Raw genomic sequence first — 26,858 nt, 5'->3', positions numbered from 1 at the left:
ATTTTATTATTATTATTATTTAAGTGTCTGTATGTTTGTAATTTGATCTTGTTTCAGTAAATCACAATTAGACTTGTGCGACAAGGCTCTATTGTGAGCCGCACCTTTTTAGATTCATGTTTTATTTTGCTTTCGCCAAACATTCCTAAGATTGAGGTTCTACCAAAACTCTTCATGCGAAACAGGAGGAATCGAGGTGTAATTTAGCCTCTAGGACATTTCTACAGAACATGTATGACAATGTTGCACACTGATAAGGCTTTGTGCGAAAGAGGAAATAACCGAAGGAATTGTATTATAAGGGACGTGCTAGAGGGTATGATGGCAGGAAAGAGAGGGATGTGCTAAGGAGACTATAATTAATGGACAATATCAAAGGTGAAAAATCGTACGTGAAGACGATGAGGTTAGCAGAAGACGATGGAACATGGAAGTTTCTCAGTTGCGGCACGTGATCTGCCAATAATGGCAGAATACTTTTGATGATGATCAATGATGATGATAGTTTGAAAATCTAATTGAATTTCCGCAATATAACGAAATTCATTTGTCTTTATGTGGAAATTGTTTGCATATACGCATTTTGATAAGTTTTGTAGTCTGGGTGGTTATTTTAAATTCTAACTGGAAAGTGATAAGATAAATAAATATTCTACAGATAACATTTTTATCAAATCATTTTTTTGCTAGAATGTGACGTCAAGCGAGTTTTCAACAGTCTGTAACCATGCATACAACCTAAAAAGAAATTTTGTGTATTATTTATCATGGCTACGAGCATAAATTCACGTAAAATGTTTGCAAATATTTGATAAAATACATATTGTGTTATTCTTAAATCAGTGAAGAAGAATTTACGTTCAAACATGAGGTAAGTACTTCTAACATACAGTATATAATGTTTAATTTTACTTTTCAATCTTAATAATATAAGAAAGATAAGTCAGGTTGAAAACGTTCATTCATATGGTTAATGTAGGCTTAAAAAAACAGTGTGCAAACTTCCAAACTATGTGAGTTCAATCCTTAAACTTGAAATGCACCTATAACTACAGTACTATTGCACTATTTGATACCTCTTACCACTTTTGCCCTACGAAAGTAAATTTCAACCACTTGCGATTCCTGTAGAGTAGTCCGGGTGGTGATGATGCGTTCTCTTTAGACGCTGAATCGATTGAAAAACACCGCTATTACCGTTTTTCTTTTATGGCGATCTATGTTGAAACCAGAAAGGGTTGGTTTCTATCACTTCCGTTTTGAGTAGCAGATTTACAGAGCAGACGTAACCTGGAAGTATTCTTGGGATACTGAATCGACGGCTGCTTACTGATATCGTTTACTGTGTTTTCCCTATGAAAATCAGCATTGAGACCGAAAATACTGGCAAATTTCATATACTTTCGGTTTCAATAAAGTTGCGGGTGGCGATTACATATTTAATTGAGACGCTAAATCAATTACAAATAACTGCTTGTCCCTATCTTTTACAGTTTTTGTTTTATGGCAATAAAAGTTAAAACAAACATATATGACTTCTACTACTTTCGATTTGAATAGAAGGCCAGTGAATTAGATGGAACCTATATTCTTGGGACGCTGAATCGATTATAAGAAATAACTTCTCAATTTCTTTTACAGTTTTTGCTCAATGGAAATAAGTACTAAAACCGGAAAAAATAGTAAATTTCAACCACGTCTTGTTTTGATAGAGGGTTGCTGGTGATAATGATATGTTCCCTTCAGACACTGAGTCGATTGCCGGAAACTGCGTGCTGCTAAATGTTACCGTTTTTGGTCTACGGTAATATCCTTTGAAACCAGAAATTATTTATTTCTACTACTTCCGGTTTGAATTGAGACTTGACGGAGGAGATTTAATCTATGCTTGGGATATTGAATCGATTTAAAAAACCACTTTTCGATATATTTTATCGCTTTAACTCTGATACCTATAGATAGACAGACAGACAAACGGTTAGACAGATGGACATAATCGTTCTATAAAACTTCCATAACTTATGCATCCCAGAACTATACTATGCATAGGTACCGAAATTAGACTTCAAAACTATGCTATGCATAAGTGTTGGATGTGTTATAGAAAGAAAGACCTGTTCGTCGACAGATATCAGAGCGAAAATGGTCAGCGATATCGAGAACTCGTTTTCTGTAATCGATCCAGCGTCCTAAGAATAGGTTCCGTTCTCTTTGTTAACCTGTTATTCCAAACAGAAATGGTTGGAATTAGCTATTTCCGGTTTCAATGTTTTTCGCTGTCTAACACACTACCGAAACCGAAAGTGGTTGAAATTTACTAGTACTGCCGGTTTGTGTCCCACGAATAGGTTTCTATGATAGGTTAACCCTGTATTCTAAATGGTCAATCGTTTCCGGTTTCCGCGTTTATGGCCAAAGAACTAAAACTGTAACAGATAGCGAAAGCTGTTTTCTGTAATCGGTTCAGCGTCTCAAGGGAATATATCATTACCACCTGCAACATACTATTGAGACCGGAAGTAACTGAAAGATTTAGTACTTCCGATATCAATACTGATTTCAAAAGAGCAATAACAGTAAATGTTTTCGAATAAACAGTTTCCTGTCATCGATTCAGCATCCCAAAAATAGGCTCCACCTCTTCCGTTAAAACTCTATTTAAGCTGAAACTGTAGAAATCTGCCATTTATGGTTTTAACATTCATTACTATAGAACAGGAATAGTAATAAACAGCAAGAAGCTCTTTTTCCAATCGATTCAACGTGCTACGAGAACATACTACAACAATCTACAACACTCAACGGAAATCGGAAGTATTCGAAATTTACTAGGGCTTCTGGTTTCAATACTAACTTTTACAGAGCAAAAAACGGCAAGGGATGTCGAAAAACTGTTTTTCACACAGATTTTGCGTTCTAAGAATGAGTTTTGTCTCGACTTCTATATACACTCATGTCCAAAATTATTGTCGCATGTCTATATATATGTTGTTATAGGAATATAATTTGATAAAGAATTCTCCCGGTATTTCTTATAATGTTGGTATGTGTATAATCAGCAAAGACATGTGTGTGACAAATTTCATGTCAAAAGAGCAGTAAATAAGTACAATAAAACGAAAATAAAACTTTCTTGTCCATTTAGCAACATTTTGTTTTACTCATTCTAATTTTTGTATTTATAATTCTTTTCCTATGAAATTTACAATAAATATACAATTCCCGATTATACACATAGTATCAGTATTAAAAGTACCCTGCAAAATCATTATCAAATTATATTCTTACAAGAAGACAGTTATAGATATGCGACAATCATTTTTGGCATGAGTGTACCTGCCGAAGATGGACGTGATGAAAATCCACGATTTTTCAGTTGCAGCACTAACTGCATAATGGATAAGACGGAAATAGTTAACGACAAGTAGTTTTTTTTTTTTAATTTATGGATCCAGTGCCACGAATATGTTTCACCTCCGATTTTATTCCTCTATCGCGACCGAAAATGGTACACACCTCTTCCGGTTTTAATATTAATCTCTATAAAGTAAAAACAATATGATATAATGAGTATTGTGGTTTCTTAATATGATCCAGCGTCCGAAGAGTTGATTCTGTCTTTTTTCTTATTTCTCTACTGTAACCAGCAGTAATGGATCATTACTTGAGTACTAAATTAGCATAGTCTTGGAAGTCTACCATAGTTTCGTGCTATGAAATGAAACTCATTTGTTTAAATTTGGCGGCAATTATATGCTACGTAAAACAATTAAAGTGATCTCTATTATTTAATGAAATGATCACTTTGTCCATATAAATTTATGATGTCGGTTATCACAGTAAATTACACAATAAATGTTTTATTTATGCGCAGAGAAATGATGACATTATGTTCAAAGTTAATATTTACTAATTGATTCACATTGGATTGTGAGAATTAATAATACTACATAACATGACATGACACCGTCCACACATGTCACATATGCTCGAGAGAAAAATTGATTGATGACCATTTTATAATCAAATGATTTTTTGTTTGTTTGTTGATACTTTGCATGTGATTACAGGGTCCCCAAATAATAATTTTAATATTTTGTCGTTTTCCCAAATCCGATGTCAACCATTTTTGTTTCACAATAGTACACGCTGTTTCTTGCGTTTGAATGAGTTTGCGTTAACTAATATTATTCAGACCAAGTGAACGCTAGTTTGATGAAATAAAAACTATTTTATTCAGCAAAGAACAGCCTATCCATTATATATTTAATGAACTTTGTGTAAAAGAAATAGTTCAAATCTACCTAAACAGTGACATCGAAATTGACAAATTTGCAATGTTCGAAGACATATTATCCCAAGAAGAAAGGGTATACTTAGTATAAATTGTTTGAGCCCATGATGCTACCTAAATATACCATAAAAAATATAACACTGAGAATTGCTTCCTTTACAGCTAATATTATTTCAAAAACGTAAAATTTCAAACCAAGTTTAGAATTTTATACACTGTAGGTATCTTCGTTAGAACAAAGTTTAAAAATCTGAAATTTTGACAGGTAAAACCTCTGTCATGTATTATATTGTTGTGCAGATATCATGTTTGAGATTTATCTACAAGTCAAGTTATAGGACGTTTAAAATCACACAATTAGCTGAAGACAACAAGATGAAAGGTGGACCAGCAAGTGCCAGCGTTTGACCGGGGCCACAAGTTAATTATCATATTTTGTTGTTGAGTTTAAATTTAGGTTGTTCTTGAAAATAGATAATTTTCAGTTTCAACTAAGTAGTATGTTAATGTTGTGACCCATGAGAACACAATAATAATGTCTTGCGTATTTCTAGATTCCTACTAATAGTACTCTAAACAAGTTTTAACAACGTAAGTGATATTTTTCATATCTCAACAGTTGCGTAGTAGGTGGGATCACAAGTTATTGATATTATATTTGCCTATTAATAATGTTATACAACATTGGCTAGATCAATCTACAAAAATTCACAATACCAAACTCATAGTGATAATTTAATACATATTTTTAAAACTCGATAACAACAAGAGGTCAGTTAATTGACAATATTTTAGGACATTTTAAGAGAACGTCAAATTTCTTCCTTTCTTGTAACTAACGTATTATTTTGCGACAACAAATGACAATTACGTTATAAAACGTAGTAATATAACTAACATGAATACCTTATAAACATACGTTATAAAAATTCCAGCTTTCCAGATAGATACTATATTCGCCATACTTTTTGTGCTTAGCAAATAGCATATAGTGATGGTGCATTAATTTGAAAAATCATTCAACATCACAGCAATACACCCTTAGACCAATCTGCAAACTGTGTGCAATTACTGGAACAAGGAATTCTCATTGTTTTGTTCCTATGTCAGAGAGGAACCTTGTTTTTCTTCATTTCTTCACAAAGCACGAAGTACGAAATTCTTTCCAGTATAAAAATTGTATATACAAAATACTTTTCGCAGAAGAGATTCTATCGCATGTGTCTATTGCATGGTCAGTAGTGGCTGACAGAAGTAAATGGTACTAGTGATCAACATGAAGATGTGCATGTAATATTGTTATCATCCTGCAGGAATAATGACTACTTTCGCGAAAGACGAGAAAGAGTAGACTTGGGTGGCCATGAACAATATACTAGGATATTAAGTCTCATAGGACGTGTAACAGCTACTGGCAGAACATATTTTATAACATTATTCCCAATTAAGTGAAGAAATATCTAAACTTTTTAATGAATACAGATCACAGTAGAACTACAATCAGGATCAAAGAGTGTCAAATAAGTTGTAAACTATAGAGTAATAATTTTATTTGAATAAAAAATTGTTTTTGTTAATTATATCCTTCATATAAATTGTGTTATAAAATAGTGACTAATAGACCTGGGTTGTTTATACAGTGTAACTTCTTTAATTCGAACCTAAAGGGATAATAATCAATTTTCTAATTATTCACCATTTTACATTATTCATGTTCATTTACCATTACACCATGTCAGCTAATTCATGTAACACAAATACGCTCAAATGTAGTACGACATATTAGTTTGGATCATATTATAATTTTTATTGATAAGAATAATATATTTTTTCTCGTTTTTATGTGATATATAACGTTCTGTAACTTGTCTTGTAGGCAAATATCAAATATAATATTTGTACAGTAGTATAATAAATGATAGTGGATGTATATATTAAAATTTCAGATTTGGAAACAGAAAGTATTGTCCGCATAGCACGTAAGGGCATTTACTACTCTTATACAAGTAAGAATTTAAAACAAAACTCAATTATATTCTATTCCATATTATATGATAATAATTTGGAAGCATGTTACAGTTGTTGATTATAGGTAAAGTTGAATGCTGAATCTAGGCATTAAATCCACCAGATTTGTTCGTCTTAGTTTCTAGAGGAAGGAGAAATCAGTCAAATTTTATGAGCATATACAATAGAAAATGACTTTCCTTGCCAAAGGACATTTACAGTCCAATCAAAACAGAATAGCAATTTTGATCCAATTTTGATATCGGATGAAGGTATCATATTTTAATTTTTAATTCCTCAAACAAAACATTTCCTTTATCATTGTTAATTTTATCTTTTTTATTTTATTTTCCCAACTATAAGCAATGAAGGCAAAATAGAAACAGTGAAACTAGTGCTGGTTGGAGATGGTGCTGTGGGGAAAACAAGTCTTTGTTACCGATTTGGATTCAATGATTACAATGACACCTATATCCCTACGGTAAGTCAATCAATGGTCATTCTTAAGATAAAACAAATTCTATGTATATCGTAAAGAATTTCGAGCAAAGCAATTTACAAATTTATTTTATTCTCTTTGGTAGACAAAGGGTTATAATTATTTCTTAAAATGTGTAAGTTACTGTTTTCATCACTTTAATATTGCATAAAATGTTTGGAAAAATATTAATGTTTGTGAAATATACCCGGAAACTTGTATAAATCTGGTTTGAAGAAACAGACTTGTTTAATATTTAAAACTGATTTCCACAATAATAAAATAAAGAGAAAAATTGTAATTATTTTGTAGGAACATGTAATAAAATAGAGCTATTTTCATTAGGATAGTATGTTTAATGTTTTTTTCCTCTTTTTTTAAAAAAATCCACAGATTATGGACACATATGAAATGGAAGTTCCTTTTGCTGGTCGGAATGTTTCTGTCAATATCAATGACACTGCTGGTAAAGTTACTTCCCATTTTTAATTTTTACTTTTTTTTTTCAAATAGTATGTGGGTCAATGTTAGGATATATTAAGACAATAATAGATACAATATAATACTAAATGGTTCATAGTTTTCTTATAGAGTGCATAACATTATAATAAAAACTATTGGAACAGAATAAAAACTATCCAACTGTATCAGATTGGCGACATTCATTTTAACGCCACAAACATTTGTTTCTCTCGATTTTCTCGTAAAGTACATATAAGAATTTACATTCAACTATAATATGTATCTTCCTTTTTTGTGATCTCTCAATTGATATATACGAGGTGTGTTCAAATAAAGACAGAACTTTTGAAATAACGCGTCAATCGGCACAGAGAGAGCGCTGCGGCTCCTGAGTGTATCTTGCGGTAACCAACTGCCATTTACCTAGTTTCGCTAAGACAGTTAGCCACCGAGCCGCTGAAGTGAGCACGTACACAAGCTGTTCGTCGGGTTACTGACAAAGTGACAATGAACACTCTTGAAAGGGAACTTGTATGTGTATGTGTCTGTGTATGTGTGAATTTGCTACAAACTTGGCAAAAATCTTACAGACATTTCAATTGTTTAACCAAACATACGAGGAGGATTTTATGAATCGACCTTAGTGCTATGAGTACTTAAAGCGTTTTGAAAATGGCAGAATGTAGGTCGGTAAGGATCCCAAGCCTGGGCGAAATCAATCAACAGATGACGTCTCGATCTTGAGAGAAGTCTTGATGTGATTCGCAGAAAAAAGTCGTTGAAATAACCGAGTGGGCATCAGCATAGGATCTTGACATCAAACTTTAACTAAAAAGCTTCAAATGTGTCGTGTCAATGTAAAATTCGTCCACAGTTGTCTGACCAAACGCCAGACTCCCTTTGTGGTCCATCCACCCAATTTTCCGAATCTAGCCCCAACAGACATTTTCCTGTTTCCCAAACTTAAACTCACTATTAAGGACATCGTTTTCAAACTATAGACCAGATTCTGGAGTATGCGACAAGAAACCTACGCGCCTCCTTAAAAAGTGCATTCCAGGATACTTCCAGAAATGGAAGAAAAGTTCGAAATAGAGTATTGTCCGATAGCGGGGAGTACTTTAAAGGGAACAGTGCTTAAAATGTTATAAAATTAGCAATACAAATTTTATAGTAAAAGTTCTGTCTTTTTTTGAACACACCTCGCATTTGTTATTATTGGATATTATTACAGTTGAACAGAATTAAAGTTTAACACATGATCATACTTTATGTTTATTTCATTTATCATACTATGTATTGCCATCATGCTAATGTCATAATGAAATGCTTGATTAGTGCGTGTATCAGAACTAGTTTTATCTTAATGGACGCCGTGAATATCAGAGAGCATACATACATTTGTAAGTTTACATAAAAGACTTGTATTTATCCATTTAATAGAAAATTGATTATCTTTTATAACGTTAACGAAAATACTTGTTTTTATTGATTTTCTCAAAAACTACTCACGAGGATTTACACTCGCCCACATTATTTTGTTCAGCTTAACAAACCACATATTTAGAAGTCATACAGGGGAGGACCAAGGGACGGGCAACCCAAGCAACTGCCGGGGGCGCCGCAATCAGAGGGGCGCCAAAACAAGCCTCAAAAAGTAAATTTTATAACGTGTTTTCTACTGACCTTTTTGTTTATATTCTTGTAAAGTAGCGTCAAATACATCGTCTTTTTCTGTTCCAGCATCAAAGAAGAGAGTTTCATAGTACTAGGGGAAAGGGGGGCTGTATCGGCAAATGGAGACATGGCATGTAGAAGAAAGAATGCAGCTACATATATCATGGATTTAAGTATTAATTCTTCTTTTTGAAAAGTGGGTTTAAAATATTAAAATCAAACTGTAATAAAATACTGTAATACCGTATTACTGTTTATAGTGTAATAAAATGTAAAATGTAAGCTAGGAGTAGGGGGGCGCGAAAAAGTCACTTTCCCTTGGTGAAAATTTTCCCTTGGTCCGTCCCTAAAGTCATAACCTCTAATTTGGCATTTCCCAGCTACATATATTTGCTTCTTAGAAGCTTACGTCATCATTAGCTTATCTCGAGAACCAAAATTTAGAAATAAAAACAGGTCTGCAATATAACTTAAAAAATTAGAATACAGTAGTTGGGGGGAAAATACACTGTAAAGTATATTACTTCTTTCTTTTATCCAAAACGGCTTATTTTTTGTGACTGATTATCAAAAGAAAGAAGTTTTACATACTACGGCCCGTCCCGTTACAGAAGATTCCTCCAAGTAATCCGGAAGCAGACCATAGGGTTGCCCGCAACTTGGCGTAGGGAAGAAGTTATTGTTATTCTGTTGTCTAGGGTTCACTAATAATATGATTGACTTGAGTGTTTTGTCCCAACCCTCCAGGTTTTGAGCCAGTGACGTCACCAAAATTACATACAAACTTACGTATGATCCATGTTTTTTGACATGCTTGGTAGTTTATTCACCTGTATTCGATATCACACAGCGTTTAAGATTTATGTATAGCAACGAATTCTAACGCTAGGTGGCAGTAATATCTTCATACTTTTTTCTAATGTATTTTTTTCCTTTTATATAAAAAGACAGCTTTGCCAGTGGCGGATCTAGAAGGTAAAAACTGGGTGGCAGACAGACCTCAGACTATCATAGGTACATCATGAGATTACTATAAACTTCCAAAAATATACAAATATTACCTTAAATTATTTTTGCCACCACAAAAACTAAGGGGCCCTAGACTCCCCGGCCCCAGGTAGATCCGCCACTGAGCATTGCCCCTCCAAATGTCAAGGAATAGAGTTCTAAATTTCTGAGAAGCTTCTGCCCTTAAAGAATCTTTAATTTCTATTATGTTCATTATTGAAATTGCTTCATTTTGTCATAGTATTTATAAAAAGTTAAATCAAGTGATTTTAATCTAATCTAATATAAATAAAATAAAGAGTTTGTATGTATGTTTGTCTGTCTATCTGTGTGCGGATTGGGGACCAGACGCGTGAACCGAGAGTTACCAAATTTTGGTCAGGGGTACCTTGGTCCAGGCCCCAGATCAAGACAAAGCTTTTTTTTTAAATTTCGAACCAGGGTGGTCTCAGGGGGGCGTTTAGCGGGACAGGCCTGGGGACCAGACAAATTGACTGAGAGTTACCAAATTTTGGTCACGTATACCTTGGTCCTGGCCCCAGACCAAGGCAAAGCGTTTTTGTCAAAATTGGAACCAGGGAGGGTCTCAGGGGGATCGTTTACCAGGACAAGTAAAAGTAGTAGAAAATGAACGATATTAGTGTCGAATTCATAGTTTTCGTGGTCGCTGAGATCAATGGGGAAACTCCAGTCAAATTAACTTCCAAATTCACCCTATTCGGTTTCGGGCCGAGAGTCACCGGGAGGGGGGGGGATACCGAGACATGTAAAAGTAATCCAAAATGATCGATATTAGTGTCGAATCCATAGCTTTCGCGGGCGCTGATATCAATGGTGACACTTCCATTAGCATTGACTTGCAAATTCAGCTACCATTGTGTGCGGCCCGATGGTCGGCGGGGAGGGGAGATACCAAGACATTTAAAATAGTCCAAAATGACCAATATTAGGGTCAAATACATAGTTTTCGCGGTCACTGAAATGAATTGTGATACTCCCACAGGCGTTCACTTATAAATATAGCCCCCATGCGAAAAGTTGCACACCCCTGGGTTAGACCTAACAAAAAAATCAACAAAAAGAGCGCGGAAGAATTCTATTCAAGTATTGTTAAAGAAACACACATTTAAAGTATAAAATATGTAACACTATGAGAACAAGAACATTTTTTGATGATTGTACTATGTAACGAACACAATTAAATAAAATACATTTGCAACATGGTTACCATCATTACTTTCTCTTCAATGGATTTCTGCAATCAACAGTCCCATTTACAGAACAAGAAACACTGAATCAATTGTTCACTCACTGAATCCTTTCTCATCACAGCAGGTCCTTAAATCTTCTCTCTTCCATATTTCTAATATAACAACATTTGTATCTATTACATTGCCCATAATCCATCTATTTTCTGTGGTATTTGTTGGAGTAGCAAACGAAGTAACTAAATATTTCTATTTAGACAATTCCACATATTCCATTATCGTGCGTTCTTCTTTTACTGGAAGAAGCTTCTCTTACTCTTTTAGTGCTAAAAAAAAGCAAAATAGACGCAGTATTCGACGCCGTTGAGGTGATGTTTATAAATAACAACAGCTTTCTTCTTTTTACAGGCCAAGAGGAATATGACAGGCTACGACCGTTAGTATATCCTTACACAGATGTATTTCTAGTATTATTTGCCTTGGACTCGTACCCAACATTTTGGAATGTAACTCATAAGGTAAATGCAATAGAATAGATTTTACCTATACCAATAATGCTATAGTTTAACTGTCAGTCTTTTTGCTTTTGAAACTGATAAATTAACATCGATTGTACTTTTGTTCTTTTACCTTCATTAGCTTTCAGGTATTTTAATGTAAATTGTACCTTATTTTTTGTTACCTCATTTTACCTCATTTACCTCATTTTTTAGTACAGTCCCAGATTGAGCGGAAACTCAAAATTGCTCTAAAAATATTTTGCTATTCGATAGGAAGTGTTTTATTAGTTTGTAAATATATCAATTAGAAGTTGTTATTAAGATTAAAGTATGTGCAAACTAGAATGTAGATGGATACAGGATTCTTATGATGGATTATATAGCTTATGATATTTGGAATTCTAATCATCTGTATTGATTGAGATTGAACATTGAGATCAGTTCAGGCAGGTCCGTATTTAGGTATATATTAGGTATAGGCACCACGAAAAACTTCAGCTCCTTGTAGCATTATTCATCGTTACATTCCCCAGTTCCAAATATTAAATAGTTAGTATTTATAAAGTTCATAAGATTAAAATGATTCACACACCACGATTATACACTTTAGAATGTATATATATATATTGTGCAATAAATACCAAATATTACGAATTAAAATGATGAACATCAAATTCATACAAGACGGTCTTACGTTATATTATATATTAGTTATTCTATCAACAATATAAACAGGTAGTCATAGCAACCAAAACAAAAAATATGTCGATGCAATAATAACTATTAAAATTAATTCTATATATATTTTCTTCTTCTTCTTTTCAGCAGCTTGTGCCCATTTAAACAGCACTTTTACCCCCAAATAGGAAAAATACTGAAAAGAACATACAAATACACATTATCGTTGTATATTTGGCTCCCGAACTATTGGAATTTTTAAATTGGTTACAATTGGAGAAAGAATCCTGGACCGTTGAACATTTCATATATATGGTTACCTTACTTTTTGAATAGCCTTTACATATTAAAATTGCATTCATGAGATATTATTTTTCTTATCTTAATAACATTCTCATTTTTATACACATTTTACCCCTTTTAAATCAATTTTATTTTAATTTTATAAAATTATTGATGAAAAGGACATATTCAAAATATAATAAGTTTGTTAATTATTTAGGTCCTAAATAGATTCTTTAACTCAATACCATTTATACTTGTTAACAATAAAGTTGGTGTAAGTTAAAATACAACATGACATATTTAATTTATTCGGGCATAACTAGTATAACTTTGAAAGACAACATTCATATTGTGACTGCATAGAATTCAGACGAAGTACGAATTACAAGAAAGTCATAACAATATTCAAAGTAAAACAAAACAAGAACTTATCGATATCATATTAAATAATAATACAATGAAGAAATTATTATACTCAGAATCAATCTAAAAACTCTACATTATCTATGTTAATCTTGGATAAAACTTCTGTAGGAACTAACGTTTTAACTAATTGTATCCATTTACCTTTGGTATGTTTTGACGGACGCCATAACTTCAGCTCGTCAACTGCCATTACCAAAAGAATCGATTAGGTTACATTGGATGGCACAATCTTGAGTAAAGTCCTGTATACTATTTACTTCACCAGTTCTTTGATTCCTGTTCTGAAAATTTCTGCCACCTATGTAATTACTACGAAATCTGGTAGTACGTGGAAAATTAGGTCGGTTGTTTACATTATTTCTAAAGATGTAGGATTATTATCTCTATTTCTTCTAAAATCAGATTCGATCGTATTACCATTACGAGGAATTCCAAAATTACCTCTTGCATTAGGATTACAATCTTCCTTAACATTGATATTTCGAACAGGAATATGATTAGCTTGATTTCTGATAGTATTACTTTGCAACATAGACTGATTTTCAAAATTTTGAACTATCATAATTAGATGATTAAAATTAATACATTGGGAAGAGATCAGTATTTGCTGCAACCTAAAAGGTAATAATATTTGTATCGATGCAATGACGCGTGATTCCTGCTGATATGGATTGATTAGTTTCAAATCGTTGTACGCTGAAATCACAAAATCTGTGAGACTTTTATCTACCTTAGGATCGTAACGTCTGTTCCTAATCTGAAAAATGAAATGAAATCTTTGAGTTTTATGTCCCACGGTTATGCCGGTTAGGCTAAAGGAGACGGTGATGATGAGTAATGAATGAAATGGTGGAATGAAAAAGAAAGTGGGAGGAAACGGGGAAACCCCGAGAAAAACTACGCACACGGTGTTGGTCCACCACAAAGTTCACTTGTAGGGGGCTGGAATCGAACCCAGGACCCCAAGCACCAGAGGTGAACGCTCTACCACTGAGCCACCGCGGCCCCTGTGTTCCTAATCTGAGCATCACGGTTTGCTAACATAAAATCATTCTCGTAATTTGCTATCAGAGCATTTTTAAAATCTGAATAGTTATGTAGACTACCCCTGACAGCTTTGAACCATACCGAGCAAGGCGGTAACAAAATATACGGCAAAATTTTGAGAAACAGACTTATTTACACCAATTAGTTCACACTCCTTTTCAATTTTTTCTAAGAATGTACTTGCTGGCATCTCCTCAGATCTATCACTAAATTTAGTCAGGGATTTTATTTCGCTAACTTTTAAACGGGTATTAGTATTAGAATATTTTAGACGTCTAGATTCTACGTATCCATTGTTCCTCCAATGCGGTCTTCTTTCTTCATTCTCGGCATTACAAGCGATGTAATCCCTTTCGGAATAACTTCGTGTGGTTTATTATCCTCTTCACATGGTCTAGGTTCTAGATTCAACTATCTTACGTTCCACATAAGCTACGTTGACGACAGGATCGGAATTACAATTTGCTGTACTAAGTTTTTCCCTGATAGTCTGCATCTCTTCTTGAAATTTCCTAATCTGGTTTGTATGGTCATTAACTTGCGTTTCTACCGCTTCAACGTTACTTCTCACAAACACAAAACTGTGGATAATTTGCTCTATCCTATTGTCGGTTAGTTCCAGTTTGGTGTTTATCAATTCCGACATTGTTCTACTCTGGCACTTGAATGCTGCGCTATTTGTTCCATTTTGATATCCAATTTTTGTATTACTTGTTCCATTTTGGAGTCCATATGCTGTCCTAGTTGTCGTATAAGGTCAATCACGGTCGTTGATATCTCAGTTACTGGTAAATTAGTATCTTCTAGGGTGCGAATTACCGGGGGATGAGGGGGATTTTCCCCCCAATCACATTTTGATCCCCCCAAAGAAGTCAGCTGAAGTATCCCCACCGGGGATGCTCGCTTTTTCCCCAATCTATGCTTGGTATAACCCCAAATTTCACTGATTTTTGTCGTTTCTTGTAAGTTTAATCTTCTAGCTGTATTTCGAAATGAGCGATGTAAACTATTCACTTTTGGTCATATCTAATTTCCCCATTATTTTCATCGTTGTTCAGTTGTTCTATATTATTATGACTACGGTTGTTACTAGCAATCATATCTTTATACCCTTCAGTTCGTCGTCATTCGTGAATTTGAATGTACTAATTGGGCATAACAAAGTCATATATATGGATTTATAAATGCTCTTAACGGTTGGCCAAGAAGAAGTAAATAAATAAATTCTTCCACCATACTTGGCGAAGGTCGGACATGTCATATTCATCCTATACAATTGTATCGATTATCATCCCGTTCCTATTTTTGTCGTATTTCATTTTCCAGTATATTCCTTGTTAGCGCATGGTCCTCATTTCCTAGTAGTTTGCGTGTATACAACTCAAACGTTGCGTTTAATTTGTGGTAATTAGCATAGTAATCACTGCCTTTTACAGTTTGTGGAAATGAACTTTTGAAACTGTACTCAAAACCTGAGATATATACAGGGTAATTTATTATGTAGCCAAAATTCATTGATGAAATCCTCACATCTAAACAATAATAAAAAAAAAGTCCATATGAACATAGGGCGAAAAACGCGTTGTTCCAAAGTTACGGGATGCCGAAATCGAGAACATTGTAACTTTGAATCTGCCTAGCTTGAAAACTATGAGATATGAACGACGATTAAAGACATATTAGAGGAACTAGTACGTTGTCTATCTAAATAACCATGTTTCAGAGTTGAGACGTATCGGCGCAACGGATTTTATAGAGGAAGCTGAGGTATACGTTCCGCTCTTCCTCCCCTCTCTCTAAAATCATATATGTTTAACCGCCTTTAATATCTCTCATAGTTTTAGAGCTATTCATCCTGGAAGTTACAATTTGCTCGATGCCGGCACCCCGTAACTTTGAAACAACGCGTTTTTCGCCCTATGTTCATATGGACTTTTTTTATTGTTTAAGTGTGAGGATTTCACCAGTGAATTTTGACTACACAATAAATGGGTACCCTGTATATATATTCTCTCGTGGCTATATGTACACGCTGCGGATGCATCCCCTAGCAGACATGTTAGTGAAAGTGAGTAAGCGCATAATTGAAGATTTGCTTCAGTACTTGCTAAAACGATTGGTTCTCCATGTCATTATCTGTCTGTATAAGCATTTCAACTGGAGCGGGCTTTTTGAAGTTAACCTTTCCATCTTTCTTTTCCAAATTTCCATCTTTTTCTTCGCTGTACAATTTGCTGTCCACACCAATAACGTTGTCTGGAAAACTTAAATGTAATGTTTATACTTTATTTGAATAACGTAGCACATAGTGAATTAACTCATCTGTAACCTAACAGTAAAGTAATTGTAAGTGTTGACTTCCTGAGCTCCGTCACGAAATCGATATTTAGAAAAGCATGAAGAGCGAAGCTTTAGCGGGGAGTAGAAGCACAAGCTCGAAATTTGAATTGAGAGTTTTTAAATATTTGCCCTTCGATTTGACCTTGATGCCAAAAATCAGGAACAGCAACAATCCATTGCTCGTATGATAGGCTAATACCTATTATTTAAAAAAAAAAAAAAAGTCCGGTTTAACTGTACTGATATGGTGGTTTTCATAATACTGAAGTAGGTTTTCTTTTGCAAGCTGTGTGTAATAACGCGAAGTGGAAGATTTCAATATGAATGGAAAAATTAACATGTGCTTGTGATCATGGCTATCGCTCGGGCCGAATTAAGTAAAGAAACCTTAGAGAGTTACGGGCACAAGAGTGAGTACATTTAAACACGTAAGGTTAGGTGTGGTGTGTCCATGTCTGAGAATATATACATACATAGTTATTGTCTAGATTTATTGAATTAATAAATCTCTTATTTATTACAGATGCCATATTTGCGTGTGCGCGTGGGGGGTAAGGTATTACTTACTCTCATTTTTAATTATTGCATCCTTAGACTTTACATCCTGTTGGCCTACTTTTATCCCCCCAATATAAATTATTTAATTCGCACACTGGTATTTTCAATTCCAGTATTGGTATCTTTATTACTATGAATATTCAGTTTGGTATTTCTGTATATTTTCCTTTTATTTCGTAATAAAATGTACTCCGTGGTGTTCAAATATATGAGACAGTTTACTGAAACTTCTAACTAATCTCAAAGCTCCCGTTTTGGCACCATCTATATGTAACATTATTCTTCGTTACATTCCCCAGTTCCAAATATTAAATAGTATTTATAAAGTTCATAAGATTAAAATAAGTCACACACCACGATTATACACATTGGAATATATATGACACATTAAATGAACATCAAATTCATACAAGATGGTCTTACGTTATATCTTAGTTACTCTATCAACAACATAAACAGGTAGTCATAGCAACCAGAACAAGAAAATATGTCGATGCAATAATAACTATTAAAATTAATTCTATGTATATTTTCTTCTTTTTTTCAGCAGCTTGTGCCCTTTTAAACAGCACTTTTACTCCTAAATAGCAAAAATTGTGAAAAGAACATACAAATTCACATTATCGTTGTACACTCCCCTTGAGACCAAGAAAATTTTGTGCCTCTTCCGTGTTATTTGTTCGTATTCAGTATGGGTCTAAACAATGCGGCCGCGGCCACTTACATTGAAGTCATCACCAATGAGTATAACCAAATATTAAGCAAATTCATAGATTACGCTAGCAGCCAATAAGCAACAGCCATATCTTCTTCTAGCGTCAATACCACCGTATCTAGAAAAATTGGTCACGCTGTGGTACCAATGATATTTTTAGTATAGATTTCCTTTAAATTTTATTCTCGTGGAAGGCCTTTTCTCTCTCCATACCAAACTTCAATGTCGATTTTTTAAATGTCCCCCTGGATCCAGTTCCTTGTGGCAGTTTGAGGTCTGAGTGCAGGGTAAACATATAAGAGAATAGTTTGTGTATTGCATAATAGGTGGATAATGTGTAGAGTTATTTGGGTCATTCGTATGGTACGCAACTTATTGCATGTACTTTTCACAATAAATAACGGCTAAATCAACTACTATTATTTCAACATTACATAGAGTAATGTACATAGAGTAATGTACAAGTACAGAACATATCATAAGTAGACACATCTACTTATAGAGTTTTCGCTTTATTGAACTGTACACACATGATACAAAAACAAAAGGACCTTTTTGATTTACTTTTAGCTTGAAGTAGTCTTAAATCGATTGGGCAGCCCACTTTTTCCTTTTTTTAAATTTTCACGCAAGCATTTGAGAAGTTCCTCATGGGAAGCGGTTTTTTTTAGGAGTTGTCTTATAGCACGATGTAGAATAACCAGACATATTCAATTGGGTTCACATAAGGGACTGATTAACCCGGAAGTTTTTGGATGTCATTTTGTGTCTGTCATGTTTCGGTGTTTTTGGCAATATTGCAATGTGCGCTAAATTCCATAAACAGTTATGTGTGGAAGCTAACCAGTGGAAATATTGGTAACAGACCCCTCTGCAAGATTTCAATGTTCCAGTGCTGCTAAGGGTGCCAGCACATTCAAGCAAACTCTGAACGTCCATTGCACCAAATGGCTTCCTATACCATCATTCTGTGACTACTTACCATGTTTGACGGTTGGTGATAAGGAGTCCAAGTGGAATTTTAGAGAAGCTTGTCTCCAGACCCATGTGTGTCCACCGGATCAAAATGAGGAAAATATGGACTCGTCATCAGAGAAAATAACCTGGCACCAGAAGTTAACATCGTGCCGCACTGTGTTTGTTGCCCGTTGTTTCCACTTATCTATATTTGCTGTGGTAAGCAATAGTTTTGCAGGTCTCTCATGGTAGTTTAGCTGATGGAGCTGTCTCGGAGCTGTAATCCGGCTCACTTTCAGGTGCTCTACTATGTCTGCAGCCTTGCATATGAAATTTTGATTCACATACCTCAACTGGCGTTTCGTTGGTCATGGTCAGCCAGAATGTGAATTTACACTTTTCTTTTGATGTCTTTTAAACTGGGTAATAACTCGATTGATAATGGACAATAGAATCTGAAGGCTTTTTGGAATTTATATTTGGGTTGCGCTGAGATCGCATTGTCTCATTATCTAACCAGCACGTTCGATTTCACCCAACTTTTTGCTCCTTTGTCTAGTAGCATCATTGTTTCTTCTGTAGAATCTGTACATTGTTCACACCTGGAACAACAAATATATTACTGTCATTAATGATCTTCACTTAGTAATAACATGAAGTGCGAACGTGAAATAAAAGCAAGGATAGGAATGGCGAAAGAAGCCTTTAGGAGGAAGAAAAGTCTGTTTTGTGGGACCTTGAATAAAGAGTTGAGAAAATGACTCATAAAATGTTTCGTGTGGAGTGTTGTACTGTATGGGGCGGAAACGTGGACATTACGTAAAGGTGATGAAAATCGACTGGAAGCCTTCGAAATGTGGGTGTGGAGAAGAATGGAAAAAAATAGTTGGGTCGAGCGGAAAACGAAAGAGAGAGTGTTAGAAATGGTGGGTGAGAAAAGAACACTTTTAGATATTATTAGGAAGAGAAAGAGAAACTGGTTGGGACATTGCCTAAGAAGAGATTGTATCATAAGGGAGGTCCTAGAGGGTATGGTGGCGGGAAAGAAAGGGAGGGGACGAAGGAGACTACAATTAATGGATGATATTAAAACAGAAAGATCATACGCGAAGACGAAAAGGTTAGCGAAGGACCGTGGAGCATGGAAGCTTCTCAGCTGCGGCAAGTGACCTGCCAATAAAGGCAGAATATCTATGATGATGATGAACGATCTTCAAATCAGTACATTTTATTACATTGTAAGATGACTATTTATTTATTATATATATCTGTAAGTCGGTAGTTACATGTGAAAATAAGCAAACGCTGTTTAGTAATAGGAAATTAACATTAGCAAAAGTGAAGAGATTTATCTTCTCATTTTCCTACAATCGCTAGAGAAGTTTAATTCTTGGATATAGCATACTGACAAATATTATTTCTTATGTTTACAGAACTACCTTAATCTTAAAGAGGCAATATTAGGTGCTTAGTATTGAACGATGCTTACATCATTCGTTAGTACTATTCCACCCTTATTGTTGCCAGAAATTAATTTTCAACTATGCCCAGATATTTGTACACATTCATAAATAATTGTATCCACGAACTGTTTCCATTGAAACCTTAGCAACTACTATTTTACAAAAGTTTCTAAATCTTTCAGGGTAGTTAAATTTATTAGATTAGTGTTAGCACCCCTTTTAAAATCAAGGCTACATATGACGTTGACGTATAGTTTAAGGTGGAATTCGTACTACCTTAAGAGTTAAATTTCAATTCTTTCTTAGAGGTAATCGACCTGTGCGATAGCTGCTAGATCGGCCAAAGAGGACTAAGGTTGTTAAGAAGGAAACAAAGTTCAAACGTAGTGTAAGCTTCGGTCAAAATATACAATAATTGTTCCACGTTTTATTTTCCGCAGTGGATTCCAGAAATCACACACTATTGTCGGAATGTTCCCTTTTTAATTATCGGAACAAAGAAAGATCTTCGAGAGTGGAACGACAGTGATGTTCTAGTCAAAAGGCACGAAGCAGAGCAATTAGTGAAGAAGACAAAGGCTAAAAAATATTTTGAATGCTCTGCAAAAACTCAGGTAAGAACTGTTCACATTTCAACAACTAATTTGTTATAGTTATGGGTTACTATTTATATGTGTGCTTCTTGTTAAGAAAAACATTATTCATCTCACAGACAAAAATACATACAATTTTGTTCAATGATACAAGCATGTCACTATTATCATAAATTTACTCCCTCAATCAGGGAGAGAAGGATGTCAGCTAAATATGTTGTTTTCTCAATTATTATGTTTGGAGAATTTTGTGGGTTATTCTGACAGCATATTCCATCAGCGGCGGTGGTAAAGATCCATCATGATGGCAAAGTTTGGACGATAGGTAAAGTTGTTAGTAGTCTCTCCACGATGAAAAAATGCTTTTCCGGAAAAGCAAGCAATTGCATTTCTTCTCCTTTTGTGGATAAATGTTTATTCTCTCCTTCTCTCAGCATTCAGCTCTTTCTCTCAGGATCTCAGCATTTCTTCTGTTCTACCTGTCAGCTCCTCTTTTCTTCTTTAAGTTCTTGAAAATGGTCGTATATTTACGATGTTATTTAAAGTAGTGTGAAAGTTAAATTCAATGCTTCGTTTGTTAGACTTGTATAATGGTGCAGCTGAATAGGATGTTTCTCCTTGGTGTTGTTGATAGCAATTTAGCATGTCAACGTAGATACCAGCTATAAGGAGGTTAAGTGAATATGTAATTCTTAAAAGAAATTATGTCACTGATGTCAGCCATATTTTCAGCTAGAAATGGCATCTTTCAGTAGGACAGTACTTCTTGTCACATAGCCAACGTTGTGCTCCAGTAGTTCGAGAAGCACAATGGTGAATTTCAGTTTCTACAATGTCCTCCGTACTACTCAGGTATCCAATTGATTTCCTTTGGATGTCATTGAATGTCAGGTCCGAGCTCATTGCCCCCTCCGTGGAAATTAGGAATTAAGTAACTTCCGTGGGCAGATGTGGTGCACCATGCTTCCACCTTCCTACCAAGATCTCATTGGTTCTATGCCAAACCGCACTGCTGCTACGCTGCGAGACAAATTTGGACATGCCAGATATTATGTAAGTGATCATAATGTTATCGCTGGTCAATGTAAATTAACCTAAAATTATCATTGATTATTTAGTTTCAAATACAGTGAAATCTCCCTTAACGGACACCTCCCAATAACGGACACCTCTATTATACGGATACATTGTTTGTCCCTGCAAAAATATATGTTCCCTTATGGAACAAAACTCTCTCTTTTACGGACCCTCTCAGATACGGACGCGGACAGTCCTTTTTTTTCCAGACCTTTCAATAACCTCTTCACAACGGACAGGAATTATTCTCGGTTCTGTGATACATTATTCCTCGCAAGAGTATCTATCATGAGTCTAGACCTGGTGAACCATCAAACAGAACAGTTTCAAACTGAATTTGAAATTATTCTTTTTTCTGCCCTCAATAAATTTCTTTCTGGTGGAAATCCTAGGAAACCTTCAATACGCGATAACACTCATGCAGAGTCAGTCCTATGGCCAAGAATTCTATGCGAACTATCTTCCCTTCCCTAACAAATTTAGTCCTTTTGCCTCTGGGCCTTGCATTTTTCCCGACAGATTCATAGGTAACAAAACATTGTTTTACAATAACATTTTCAACGAGCAATGTTTCTTCTATTACGTTTTTTGGACAAGCAACATTTTTCTTTTACTGATGATACTGGAACAAGTCTGGGTTGGAGTTTTCCCGGCTTCCTTTTTCACTGTCTCTAAGAGGATATTCTTAGTGACTGAGGCTGGGTCAATAACATATGCACTCCCATATGCCTTGTCATCCATTCCTCCAACGAAGATACCGCTTCAGTACACAAACGCACACACACACATGTTTTTTCCGCAACCGTACCGAGGATTCTCAGAGGACACTTGCTAATGACTTTTATTATCCTTGTAGAGGAGAAATTATGCCTTTTCTCGCTAAACAAAAGAGTTTAGGCGATTAGTTGGTTCCTAACGCATCTTTTGAGAAGGTTCTGAGAATTTGAATAAATGAGAAATGCTTACGTGCACTTAAGAAAATTAGCATACACACATTATCTTTTGCAGTACCGGTATACGAATATATTAACACATCCCCCAGCAATAATATTATTTAACAAAAATGAATTTCTCCTTCATCCCTCCCAGTAATTCAAATGCGTACTAAATAGAGTATTTTCATATTGAATTTTAGGCATGTACGCTCATACATAATGAATTCACTGTATATTACTGCATTCAATTACCGTTGTGAGAAATTAAATTTCTGAACCTCTCTGTAACGGACACCTCTCAATAACGGACAAAAATTCATGTCCCATTGGTGTCCGTTATTCAGAGGTTTCACTGTATATATTACAATCAATCTTTCGAGAGTTGCACTTATTCTTCTCTAATATACATATATTTTATTTGAATCAATGTTTTATGTGTGTAAACGTTTCCAAAATGTTCTTATCGTTTTGAACAAAACTTTTCGATTTTTAAATTTATTTTATTTTATTTATTTATTTGCAGGAAGGAGTACAAGAAGTATTTAGAGCAGCAATACTTACTGCGATTGCATACAAACAACCACCGAAGAAGAAATCCAGAGACTGTTGCATTCTTTAGATTAGGTGAGGTTTTAACTTCGTTGCAGTAGCATGTTTTCACGATTAAAAATGGGATTTCTTTCTTAGTCATATACTAATTGTTATATTTATGGGTTTCATATATGATAAAATTTTAATAGAAACTATGCAGACTCATTCACGGTATGATTTATTTCCCTAATTTTCAGTAATCGATGTATTGTACACAATGCTTTGTTGTTCGCTCAAATGTGTTGAAAGAGATTGGTTTGTATATGTTGGTGTTTCATACCACCAACATTTCAACGTTACTGTCTCTCACGAGCATACGCAGAATTTCATCAAGGTGAAGGTGGTTTAGGGCCCCAAAGTTATATATCTGCGCCTAATTTTCCCAATGGTCATTTTCCGATTAGATTTCCAATTAAAATGTTGAAAATGTTTCTACTTTCCTCCATTCTGGCTACATGACCTGCCCTCCTGAGCCTCTAATACTTAATGATCCTACCAATGTTAGGTAGAGGTATGAATTATGCGATTCCTACTTAAGAAGTTTCCACCATTTCCCCATTCCTGTCCCTCTTGAAATCGAATATTTATCTCAGGATTTTACTTCCAAATACTTTTAGCCTGCATTCTTCCTGAAAGTAAACGACCCTCTTTCGCAACCATAATTATCGTTTTATATATTTTAAACTTCAAAGAACTCGCGAAGACAAATCCTTCGAACTGGATAATAACACGATTTCTTTGTTTTCAGTCGACATTTGATTTCTTCATGGATGTGAGATTGGTTTGTTAATATTGATTCTAGATATTTGAACGTGTCCACTTTGAAAGTATAAAGGTAACGAAGAAAGTTATGTCGCTTTTTGTGGAGGTCTGTGTTAGATTGGCCCTCACACCGTGAATTGAATACGAATGGAGATAAGGCGAAGGTCAGTTGTTGGTGTGGATATATCCTGGTTGTGGCAGTTCAGTTACACCGTGAACTTGCGTAAGGACAGAGTGAACATGGGACGTCCTCAGAGCGCCATAAGGGTGTGTATGTTGTACGAGTTCAAACTGGGGTCAAACGCCGCTGTAGTGGGGCGGAAGATATGCCAGGCTTTTAGTGAGGGTATCGTGATTACATGGAGTGCAGTGGTGGTTTAACAAGTTTAAGGACAGTGACTAAACACTCGGAGACGCACCACGTGGCGGAAGACCAACACATGTAAAAAATGAAAATCTTCAGGTAACAATTAAAGCGAACAGTGGCCAGACATGTGATTAACTGGGACTACAATTCAGTGTGAGTGAAGAAACCATTCGGCAGCACCTCTATCAACTTGGGAAGCACTACAAGTTGGGTCGATGGGTTCCACATGATTTGACTCCGGGCCAGGAGGCAACGCCAGCAGACACCTATGTTTCTTTGCTGTCTCGTCTGGGTAAGGAGCCATTTCTGGACAGAATGTTGATAAGAAGTGGGTCCTGTACGAAGCTCCACGGCACCGTTATCATTGGTTAGCATCCCATGAACCGGTTCCAAAACAGCCGAAACCAGCACTGCACCAGAAGAAGATCTTCCTGTGTGTTTGGTGGACTATTCGCGGCATCGTGCATCGAGAACTGCTACCATCTGGTCAGAGCATCAATGCAAGTGTGTACTGTCAGCAGTTGAGCCGTGTTAAAAAAAAAAACAACTTAAAATTCAGCCAGCACTTCTGAATCACAAATGAGTCCTCCTGTTACAGGACAATGCTAAGCCCCACGTGGCTATGACCCGGGACGACTTTCTACGCCTTGGATGGGAAACACTATTGTATCTGCCATACTCCCCGGACATTACTCCGTTTGAGTATCACATATTTCACTCCTTGGGCAATCACATTAGAAGACTCCACTTCAAATCCGTAGTAGAGACGCAAACTGTACTTGATACCTTCTTCGCTTCACAGCTCATTAAGTTCTACCGCGATGGAATCCGTGGCCTTCCAGAACGTTGGCAGAAGGTCGTCGATACTGATGGGGACTATTTTTGATCTTCCAGGTAGCCTTACGTGACATATCGATGTTCGAAGGTGGTGATTGAAAAAGTGACAGAACTTTCTTGGTTACCTTTATATTACTTGGTATTTCAAAGTCTCTAATTTACAGTATTATGATCATGGCAAATTTAAATGTATTTGTTTTCCTTGCAATTAGTTCTACCCCACGTCCTTGAAATCGTTTAATATAACCTCTGCATTTCTTTTTATTGTCTTTGTATCTTCGAATAATATTATCAGCGTAGGCAATAACCTGGTGAGTGCCATTCAGCTCTAAACCTAGCTGCTATCTTTAATTTTCCTCATAGTGTACACCAGATTAAAATTGAATAATAATAGCGTCATCACGTGTGCTTCTTGTAGGTCGCTTTCGACGTGAAAGCTCATGGAAAGTACAGTATTTCCCTACTCAGACATTACTTTAGGTTTCATTTAAACACATCTTTATTAACCAAAATAGAGTTTTTGATATAGCCTACTACCATATTCAGTAAATATTGCTTCTCTTCTTACCAAGTCGTGGATATTTCTGAAATCTCTATATACAGAGAGTTTCAAAAGAACATCGATAGGGTTTGAGAGACGATTCCTGATATCGTGAAAAAAGTTAATGTGGATAAAGTGCTTTGCTTCACAGCTAAACTGGCCAAACGCGTGGATATATGTAGTTTTTCCAGTATCGGACCGAATTAGTTTCTACTAATTTTTCTGGTGTCCCATTTTCCCTTCCAACTCACTATAATCGTAACAAATTGAAATAATAAATAGAAAATATCAACTGACTTTATTGCTCTTATATTCTCACAATCCTGCCAAGGGCGCCGATTTCTCTGTAAATTTCGGAGGGCCCATTTAGATGCAGAAGGTATATATATATATATGAGGATTTTAAGACAAATTGCATTCAAATTATACAAAATATTGTATATTCATAAATACAATAGGGGGGCCCACATGAGCTTTGGGGGGCCCGGTCTCCCAGGATCGACGCCCTTGAACCCTGCAATGATTTGAAGCAAAATATTCCGTCTCCCTTCCCAAAACCCCTTTCAACCAATGACAACAGTGATTGTACAAAGGTACTGAGCAAAAGTAGTGACATATGATAAAATGTATTAAGTAGGCCCTAGTTACATCACAACGTTAAATACAATTATTTTACGAAGTCAGGTTTGATTTATTTATTTATTTAAGTTTTGAGATTATTAGAATGAATTGATTTTGACAAGATATTATTATTTTATGCTAATGAATAATTTCAAGAATATTGCTCAGGTTATAGCTCATAAAAGTATTAAACACTTAGGATTTGACCATATTTTATGCATTAATTCAAATATTATATAACACCGATAAACCTGTTTCAAATATATTTTGTATGTTAATATTGTATTTATCCTTTCCAGGTATAATGCTGAAGTTCTGACAGATACTCAGGTATTATCAGTTTCATGACCGGAAACAAGTCTTAACAAGAAAAGTTTAAAAAATACATCCAAATATAATAAACTTTTTTATTTTTAAAATAAAATCTTTTT

The 26,858-nt window shown here is 35.2% G+C and overlaps 2 protein-coding genes across 3 annotated transcripts in view; one reads left to right on the top strand and one right to left on the bottom strand.

Annotated features, from left to right (window-relative positions):
• LOC145664087 (ecdysteroid-regulated 16 kDa protein-like) overlaps positions 1–1,235 on the bottom strand; it is a 72,049-nt gene extending 70,814 nt beyond the window's left edge. The window contains exon 1 of the mRNA XM_081730435.1: positions 1,084–1,235. The gene's annotated coding sequence lies outside the window, so the exon portion shown is untranslated. The remainder of the gene's footprint in view (positions 1–1,083) is intronic.
• On the top strand, positions 360–26,858 carry LOC145664085 (cdc42 homolog). Of its 2 annotated transcripts, XM_081730432.1 has the most exons (7): positions 686–871; positions 6,665–6,782; positions 7,173–7,245; positions 11,543–11,652; positions 20,544–20,717; positions 23,232–23,332; positions 26,727–26,858. In XM_081730432.1, exons 1-6 carry the CDS (start codon positions 867–869, stop codon positions 23,325–23,327), a joined length of 576 nt encoding a protein of 191 aa, XP_081586558.1. In that variant the 5' UTR covers positions 686–866; the 3' UTR covers positions 23,328–23,332; positions 26,727–26,858. The 2 variants fall into 2 exon arrangements, with proteins under 2 accessions (XP_081586559.1, XP_081586558.1); XM_081730433.1 differs by lacking the exon at positions 20,544–20,717 and having other exon boundaries at positions 360–871.

Source organism: Thermobia domestica, chromosome 11 (assembly GCF_964235325.1).
Source record: "Thermobia domestica chromosome 11, izTheDome1.hap1.1, whole genome shotgun sequence".
Classification (NCBI taxonomy): domain Eukaryota; kingdom Metazoa; phylum Arthropoda; class Insecta; order Zygentoma; family Lepismatidae; genus Thermobia; species Thermobia domestica.
Note: the sequence above shows the minus strand (reverse complement) of the source record. Positions and strands in the feature narration are given on the sequence as shown.